This window comes from Capsicum annuum, unplaced genomic scaffold, assembly GCF_002878395.1.
Source record: "Capsicum annuum cultivar UCD-10X-F1 unplaced genomic scaffold, UCD10Xv1.1 ctg5309, whole genome shotgun sequence".
NCBI lineage: Eukaryota > Viridiplantae > Streptophyta > Magnoliopsida > Solanales > Solanaceae > Capsicum > Capsicum annuum.
Window position 1 is genome coordinate 335,103 of NW_025861174.1, and position 9,823 is coordinate 344,925.

At 32.3% G+C, this 9,823-nt stretch overlaps 1 protein-coding gene across 2 annotated transcripts; it reads left to right on the forward strand.

The window, feature by feature from the left end:
- The first annotated feature begins 5,111 nt into the window (after positions 1–5,111).
- Positions 5,112–9,197, forward strand: LOC107842081 (RPM1-interacting protein 4). 2 transcript variants are annotated; one of them, XM_047404166.1, is made up of 4 exons: positions 5,112–5,234; positions 7,060–7,650; positions 8,395–8,574; positions 8,803–9,197. In XM_047404166.1, exons 1-4 carry the CDS (start codon positions 5,199–5,201, stop codon positions 8,818–8,820), a joined length of 825 nt encoding a protein of 274 aa, XP_047260122.1. In that variant the 5' UTR covers positions 5,112–5,198; the 3' UTR covers positions 8,821–9,197. The 2 variants fall into 2 exon arrangements, with proteins under 2 accessions (XP_047260122.1, XP_016541357.2); XM_016685871.2 differs by having other exon boundaries at positions 5,143–5,352.
- Positions 9,198–9,823: the final 626 nt, after the last annotated feature.

Genomic DNA, 9,823 nt, shown 5'->3' on the forward strand with positions numbered 1-9,823 from the left:
TTTTTAAAAAATTAAGTTTGAAAAGAGTATTGATAATCACAAAGTGGTGATATTGTTATAGACTCAAGTTTGAGTTTATTATACTTTGGCCTAAAATGTTATTGGTCGAGGATATGATGATAGATTTAAATATCATTCTATTAAGAGGGTCAGACATTGAGTTAAGAGTCCCGATGCACTGTGATAAGAAGATGTTGGGTTTAAGTCCCAATGATTTTTGGCCTATGATGTTTTTATATAAATAAGACGTTGAGTTTGAATCTCAATGCACCATATTGATAATAAAATAATGACTAAGGCAAAATTTTATTGAAAAGTCATAAAATATGTGTTGAAATATGTCTCATTTAATATGCTCCATTCCTTGAAGTGAATGTGGTAGAATGTAGCGCATAATATATCTAAAAAAAGACAAGTGATTGAATTTATTAATATGAATATAGGTGTAACAAGGATAAAATCTTTCGTTACATTATATCCACACCTCGATTTGCTAATGAAGGAGCAAATTTTGAAAGAATTTCTAAGCTATCATAATTTGATAGGCTTAAGACATTATTATATTTCATTCTCGTGGAATGAGAATTTTGATTGTTAAAACTACGGATGCATTTCCTGGGGTGAATGTGATAGGAGTAACATCTCCATAAGAGGTAGAATAATTGAGACGGAATATTATGAAATATACTCCAAAATAGCAAACTTGAAAAATTATTCATGTTCTAGTAAATCTAAAATTTGCTAAGTGAAACTCACATGTCATGGTAAAATTGGAGTTTGCTAGTACAAATAAGTTCATAAGTTTGCATGAACGATTTTGTCATCTCGAAGATGTGCACATTAAGTATTACACAACATATTTATTAAAGAATTAGAAGGTTATATTCTTCGAAGAACATTATGAGTTCTCAAATGATCCTTCAAAGGATGAAGGTAATTTTTGCTACTAATTGGCATGGTATGAAAGGCCATTGCACATGTGATTGTCGTGCGACCTAATTTGATATAAGTTTTATAAATCCTCCATCAAAACAAAGGAATATAAAGTGATGGCGTACTTGAACTTTCAAAGTGATGTTGAGGTCTGTCATGTAAATATAATAAATTTCATGGCGTGAGAATGAACTTTTAATGAAAATTTATGAAGCATGTACATATGATTATAATTCATTCCTTGAAGATAATGATATTTGCAATAATCATCATTGATGCTCGATCATTCTTGAAATGAATGTGTCAAGATGAGACAAAAATTATAAAAAAAAAAAAGGACATGCTCATGCATTGTTAGATAAATATCACATCTCACCCCTATGGAAGATTTAAGAAAAATAAAGAAAATTTTATTTTGACATAAACGGTCATTGATTGCGTACTTATAGTATGCCATAAATATTTTGATACGTTTATCATGGATTACTAAAGGGTGAAAGCAAGGAACAAGCCTTGCTTATATAATATTTTAAGATTATGACCATACTTCTATGATTTTCTCCTTGAAGGAGATGTTTACCATATGAATGGTGTGTGAAATATGTGAAGCACACAAAATTAATTGAGAGCTCCAAAAGAGCTTAAGTGTTACTAGCTGGAGGAATGAAATTGTTCATAGTATTGGGATTGTAATAAGTCTCAAAAGAAAATTATTAAGTTTCAAAGACATTACCAAACATAAATTATATTGAGACTATAAATAATTGAAAGATATTATATCTTCATATTACTACAATCGACACGGGTTATAAATATTTATGTAAAGGTTATCCACATTTTTAAGAATCACATACAATAGTAAATTAAAAATTTACTGAAATACATATCAGTTGGCATGATGGTTGACGAACCCTGTTCAAATATGATGCTAAAGTAATTGAGAATTCATATGGTTATATACTGAAGAAATAAAAGATTCTTCATGAATTCTCTTGTGCTGCTTGTTCTCACAATAAATTAATCATTGTACTAGCTAAGGATGAGATGTATTCCCAAAAATTTTTGGAATATATAAAAAGGTGAATATTGGCCTGTTCGCTTTCCATGTGGACTGATTACTATTATATAGTTTAATAGATGTATCTATGATATGGCCACATGTGCTTTTCTATTAACTTACAATTTGATTTTTGCACAGTTATTTGCTCAAATTATTAAATTAAGAGCACAGTTTCAAACTATAAATTATGTTGATAATGCTGGTTGATTTAGTAGAAATTGTATGCCTCCAATTCTAGCTAAATCAATGATTATTAGAATAAATCTCCCCAAAAAAATTTGGTATGAGATGTGTCACTTAAAATATAGCAGCATTTATATGCATCAAGACAATAAGGCCCCCCTATCATTATTGGTTCAAGGTCAAGAACCAAATAATTTTCATCTAAAAATTTTTTTTGGTGTGCGGCATATGATGCAATTGCTTCATCACAGTGCACAAATATAAATCCCAAGATAAGATTGGGGATAAATGTTAGATTTTCTAACATTAAGGGGAGAGTTGATTAACAGTTGAAAATTATGCATGAAATGAATTATCTAGATCCTCTTAAAAAATATATATGTGAACTTGAAGTTCAAGAGATAATTAATTGGCAAAATGTTGCAAACTAATTGTCAAATATGTTTGCTAACTCTATATGATAATTCAACTGTAAAATTCTCTAATGAAAAGTCCGTAAAAGTACAGCTTTTATGACACGTCTGAAGCGTGATAGACTAATTGGTTCCAAATATAAAACTCCTTCAAGAAGAAAAGGAACAAATGATCAAGATGGTCATGATAATGAGGCAAGTGCTTTAGCACCGACATAACACTTTATAAAATCTTGGCAAAGGTTTAAGTGACTGAATAATAATGAATTTGAAGAGATCTTCGTTAAATTATGTCTTATTGAAACCAATACCAAACAATCATTGATGATATCTTTGATATAATATAGCGCTCAACATTATAAATAGTATCAAGGATCTTGAATACAAATCTGTCAAATAGTATGGACAGATGAATTATTGGCCAAATAAAATTATGTAATTTAAGTAATTTATTTCACTTAAAAAGTGAATATTTAGACATAATTCAAAGATCAGAGGTATAATGTCAGTGGAGTACAAATAATTTACTATGCAAGAAGTAAAATTAGTAAGATATAAAGTATAACTTGTGCCTTGGGGCATAAAGATTTCACAAAGCTCCTGGCGTTACTGTAGGATAATTATTCTCCTGTGGGGGATGAAATGAAGTTTGTTTCAGTTTGACAATATTGAAAAGCTTGAATACATATAATAAATTATTGTCATGTCTAACTAGAAGACAATAGTTATGTGAAAATCCTTGAAGGATTTAAAATGTTATAAATCGATTCTATTGAATACCCCATAATTATAAAAATTGCTTAAATAAAAAACAGATCAATTTTGATCTCATGAAAATGACTAGTAAGTACTATGTTTTAGTGCAGTTGGTACACTTATGAATTGTGGAGCATCATTTATAAGAACAAAGTGGTGTTTTAAATGATGCGATTATAGAACGCGCTCTTTTTTCCTTAGTTGAGGTTTTATCCCATAGGGTTTTTCTGGCAAGATTTTTAATAAGGCAGCTAACGACTCATACTACTGGATGTCTACTTTGAGTGTTTGACAAATGAAATATTTGCCCATTGATGAACATACGTTGAAAAAGTATTTATCTGATCCACATGAAATTCAATCTCAGATAGGCTATTTACTTATATATGGAGATACTACTACATCATGGCGTTCGGTAAAGTATACAACAACTATCACTTCTTTAAATCATGCTGAGATAATTTGTATTCATAAACAAGTCGAAAATATGTATGGTTGAGATCCATGATACATCTCATCCGAGAAAAATGTGGTCTGAAATGTGATAAAGTGCCTACGATTTTATATATGAAGATAATGCAGCATGCATAACGCAATTAAAGGGGGGATTCATAAGGAGATAGAACGGAACATATTTCGCCAAAACTTTTCTACATACATGAGTTTCAGAAAAATGGTGATATCAAAAGTGCAAAAAATTCATTCAAGTGATAATATTGTCAATTTATTCACCAAGTCTCTATCAACATACAACTTTCGAGAAGATGGTGCACAAGATTAAAATGCGGAGCTTCAATTCATTAAATTGAAGTTTCATCAGGGGGAGTAAAATACACGTTATACTCTTTTTTCCTTAATCAAGGTTTTGTTCCAATCGGATTTTCCTGGTAAGGTTTTTAATAAGGCAACACTAAAAACATATTACAAGATATGCGTATTCTTTTTCCCTCACTAGACTTTTTCCGATTGGGTTTTCCTAGTAAGGTTTTAATGAGACACATTACTATTAATAGACATTCAAATATCATGTGACATGTATATGTGTGAAATATTAGAGATAATAGTTAATTGTCAAGTTGGATTTGGAGACGAAGGCATTCCTCGTTCAATTTGGATTTGAATGCATACATAGTTGGCCAACTTGTCAACTTTCCAACTTGTCATTTTGCCGACTTGAAGTCAAGTTTGGCAAGCTTAGAAACTAAGTTTGGTATCTATAAATAGCCACCATTTGTACCCTTTATGTAGACATCCAAGTAGTAACAAATATACTACTAAAATTCTCTAAAGTTCTAACATATCTTTAAGTTTGATATTGATATTTTGTCTTTGTTTTATAACACATGAGTCATTTTCTTTGGAAAGTAGGGGATATTTTCAACAATTTTGCAAAGTAAAAATAGAGTCAGGGCGGCTCAAGCGCATTAGAGGCCTAAGAAAAAAATCAAATGGAGGCCTTAAATTTTTACGTAAAAATTAACTTTTTTTCTTACAAAGTCTATTGCGTTCAAGCGTTTAGTCTTTTTTTGTGACATAGTATTCTAGATAAATCAAACTTGTTCAAATTATTTTTTATATATAAAATATTTATTTTTTCTAAACAATATATTTAAATCTTTCAAAAAAATTTATAATCTATTATTACTAAAAATAAAAGGAGGCCCTCAAATTCAGAGGCTTAAGACAGTCGCTTTTTTTCGGGGCCAAATGGAAGAGAGAAACAAAAAATAGAGGGGGAATGGAAAAAGAAAGCTTGTACAGTGCGGTAAGCGCATGGGGTAATATTTACGAGGAAGAGGACTACGTGAGTAAGTGAGAGACGAATAGTCAACCATTACCGGTGGCGCCGGTCAATGGTTGCTGAACTTCCCTTTCATTACAATTACTGTGTAATTTATTTCTTAATTAACTCGCTTGCCTCTTCTCCTATTCTTCTCTCTCTACTTATTGAAGTTTTTCTCGAGGAACTGTGTTTGTTAGCTTCTGAATTGGTGAATAACAATGGCTGTACGTTTTTAAGTTATTTCCAATCTTCTTCTTCCTTTCTGATTTGTTGTATGTTCATGTCGCTATATATTGGCTTTATTATTGTGTAGTTTTCCTTGTTATTTATGTAGTGAAACTATATGATGATTCTGTCGGCATGAGTTTTACGCAATAACTACCATGAGTTAATTTGATATATCTCGTTTTCTTCTTTTAATTTATTGTACATGATAGTGATTTTATGTGATGACTATATGATAACTTTTATGTACTCCCAACTCCGATTTTATCTTCTTAAACAATTCAACCCCAAACTTCACCATTACAATTTTGTTTTAAAATCCAAAGCATTATACGCTCTCCGCTATCAAATATATTTGAGTTTTGAAAAAAAAAGAAGATAATTTACTACAGGGAGTATATATTATTTTTTTTTCTGTAAATTCACCCTTATAGGAATGATCATTGAGACATTTAGGATATATATATATATATATATATATATATATATATAATCACTTACTTCCTCCGTCTCATTTTACTCATCCCAAATTTTCTAATTTGTTGTTCCATTTTACTTGTCCTTTTATTTATCAAGACAAGCCAATTCTTTTTTCTGTTATACTCTTAGTGTAATTGATTACTTTTTATTATTAGCATTCTTGAAAAATGTTGCAAAAGAAGTACCATTAAGAGTTCACCATTAAGAATATAAATGGTGTTTTGGTATTAATCATCCATCAATATTGAAACTAACAACAAGACACAATTAAGAGAGGTAAAATGATAAAACTATATTATCAATCATTATTTTCTTAATAGCTGTGCCATCCCAATTTGGGATGGATAAAATGGGACGAAGTGAGTATGTTAAATGGAGTGGTAGGTTATATTCCACTCGGGGAACAAAGGGAGGTGGCTATATATGGTTTTAATTATTTTCTTGGGGCATTCTTGTGTCATAAAATTAACGGGGAGGGTGGGGGCGGGGATGATATATATATATATATAGTAGCCAAAAGCATGGAGTTCTCTAAGTTAAAAGATTCAGCTGTGTTTCTTTTATCTCCTGTAGATTTTGCAAAGTTTTATGCTTGTATATATTTTCCCTTTATTTGTCCGTGTTTCATCCTAGTTTGGTCTTCAATCAGTGTTTGATTCACTTCGTTAGGAATCTTTTGTCCACTCATGATTCATTTGTTTCTTGAGGGGCTTTATGCTGTGGAATTTCTGCATATTGTGTTATTAAATAACAACGCATTATGATCATTTGCTTAGGTTCACTGCATGGATTTCTAAAAGAGATACTCATGATCTTAAGATTAGTCAGCCAAAGCAGGGTGTTAAAATAATAAGTTAATTCTAGCTGCTTATTTTGTTAACGAAAAAATATCTCAAGAATTTTACTCGTATGCAAGAATTAGTTTCAGTTTAGGTAACTGTCATCTTGAATTTGAGTTAATCAAATGCATCCAGATCGAGCTCCGGAAGTTTGTATGGTAACAATGAAAGTGAATTACATGTTAGGAGCTATTCCTCTGTACTTATTTCTTGTTTCCTCATCGATGAACTCGAAATCTCATATGGTGAAAACTAAAAATGATGTATTTTCTTAAGAGTTAGATTGTACATTCCCATCTTCATGAATATCTGGTTTGTGTTATGACAAATGGTAGAAATCGACAATCACAAATACTAAGTTGAAATTTCCTCAAATTGTTACTGCAGCGTCCAAATGTCCCAAAGTTTGGTAATTGGGAAAATGAAGACAACACACCCTATACTGTATATTTTGAAAAAGCAAGGCAAACTCGTGGCACTGGAAAGATCATAAACCCCAATGATCCTGAAGAGAATCCAGATATGTTTCCCAATCTTGCTCCCCCACGTGCAGCTGCCCCTCAAATTTCCAAGCCTAAAACACTAACAGAGGAACCACCAATTGGGCGCGGTGGAGCAGCTAGGCAAACTTGGGACCGTAGACTGAGTAAGGACGATGGTGAATTCCGGCAGTATGCTAATTCTCCAGCCCGTAACCAGAACATGGGGCGGAGAGGTTCCAATGAGCCATATCATCAACACTGGTGTGGATCAAGTTCTGGTCGAACTGGCAGACCAAGTGCAGGATCTGAACATAGCTTTGATAAATCACCACTGCATCCACATTACCAGGCCAAGGTTAATAATGCTGGAAGAGGTGCTGCATCTCCTGCTTGGGAAGAAAAGAATAATTCTTATGATAGTAGTCACGGTACTCCTGGAAGATCATTTGAAAGTTCTCATGCTGCTCCTGGGAGGTCCAAAGTTAAGCAAGAGAGTGTACGTTCATTTTCATGTAGAGTATCATGTTGCATCTCACTTGCTTATTCTTTGCCTTTTTTCCCCGAAGTGCCTTGCTCGTCCTTTATCAAACAAGTAGCACTATTTAAGATTATAGTTATGTCAAGACATCATATTTGGTACCTTTTCAATATCAGTTTATACTCCCATAAGACTCTTAACTCCTATGTTGTATCCCTTAGATGACACATAACCAACATGATCTGATGACATCGTATATACATGACTTTGAGTTTAAGCTCTATAGAATGATAGTTAGAAACAACTTTTTTATTGTCAGGTCGCCACAAAGAAAAATATGAGCCGTCGTCTATATATAAAAAGTGGAATTAGTAGATTGGAAAATAATGCAATGTCAAGATACACTAATTAGTAGTGAAAAAAGAACTTTGCAATGTAGCGTATATAAGTTAAATCACATGTCTTTTACATTGTACTTCTTACATAACATATAGTCACTCAGCTTTACAATAAGTACTCCAATTTGAGTGTTGGGTCTTTATCAAACTGATACCTTTGTTGTTGTTTCTAAGAGAGATGATAATCTCCACATAGATTTGTCATTGTTTTGAAGGCTTACTGATTTCAAGTGGCATAGAAATTCTTACAAACTTTAATCACAGGCCTTGAGACTATATGAATTTCGATCAAAGGAAATATAGTGTGTTGATCTCATTAATTTGATGTGAATGCACTTAAAAGTGGTCGTACGTCTTCCTGCAGTCTGATAGAGGAGCTGCAGTTCCAAGATTTGGGGAGTGGGACGAGAATGATCCTCAATCTGCTGATAACTACACACACATTTTCAACAAGATGCGTGAGGAAAAGCAAGGAAATCCAACAGGGACACCTACTAGAGCATCTTACAACACACGAAGGGATAACTCTGAGGAAAAGTCAATGGTACAGTAAATCACTCTCCCTCCATTATCGTGAACAATTACCCTTAGAGGTGGATCTAGAACAGGTTCAGAATAACCTATCTTTTTCGGCTTAGAATTATGCATGTTTATCTATGGAAAAAAGACAAATTTAATCGTACTGGTTCTCAATCTAGTGACTCTAGATCCTGAATTTACCTCTTATTTTGCTTACCTCTTGGTTCTTATTTTTCTTGTCTGTATTATGCAGAAGTGCTGTTTTCTCTGATAATGCAAGGGAGGACCTTGATTTGAATCTGCAACGGCCAATGGATTTGTAAATAGTTCGACAAATTACTTCTGCAATATATTAATTCATCTACTTTACGTACTTCTTTTGGTGATAATTTGAGAGTTGTTTTGTATTTTCAACAGATTTCTGCAATTGTATTGTCAACATGTAGTCTTTTTAATAATGTACTTTTATTTGTATGTTATAGACAGTGCTTGCAGATTTTGGATGCTTTCTCTATTTTGCCTGTGAAGAGTACTGTTGGTCTTCTCTAGCAATACAACTGGTCATAATCTTGGGTTAGTGCTCAAGTATTAGTACTCTTCTCATAAAAAGAATTCTGCATTTTGAATTATGAGGTTTAACATGTCTAATTATCGATGTGAATTTGTAGTTGATTCCAATTTATGTTTTTATTGATTTCCAATTCATGTCCAAATGCCTGCTTATCATCACATTGGATATATTTGATTTGAGTGGAATTCATTCTAAAATGAAGAATGTTCTATTTAATAATGTATACCCTAGTTCCCCCAACTAATCTATGTTGACGTATACGCAGCCGTTCGAACAATAATCGAGTTAAAGTTAAATCATACATACTAAGTAGGCGTTTGGTTATGGACATAAATTTTTTTTGGAGTTGGAGTTGGAATTGTGTTTGGCATTAGGGGCGGAGCCAGGCCTTGTTAGGGGGTTCGGCCCTACGGAAAAATACACCATTTATATATGGTTAAAATTATTTTTTTGTATCTATAGTAGGTGTTGAACCCCTTTTGGCTAGGTTTTCTTCGACTATTGAACCCTCTTAGTTGAAATCCTGATTTCGCCTATGTTTGGCATGAATATAAATTGAAGTTATTTTTTGAATTTTTTGTGATAGAAGTAGGAGTGAAAAAAAGTAAAACATATTCCAAATACAGCTTCAAGTTATATTTGAAATTCTTATGGCCAAACACCATTTTTCAAATAAAGTGAAAAAAATTCAAAAAAAAGTGAA

What these genes read in the sequence shown, in the direction of transcription:
- LOC107842081 (XM_047404166.1), top strand. Translation starts at nt 5,199, where the DNA reads ATGGTTGCTGAACTTCCCTTTCATTACAATTACTGT. An exon ending in CCTTTCATTACAATTACTGT is followed by an intron (nt 5,235 to 7,059) that starts GTAATTTATTTC and finishes TTGTTACTGCAG; the next exon opens with CGTCCAAATGTCCCAAAGTT. An exon ending in CCAAAGTTAAGCAAGAGAGT is followed by an intron (nt 7,651 to 8,394) that starts GTACGTTCATTT and finishes GTCTTCCTGCAG; the next exon opens with TCTGATAGAGGAGCTGCAGT.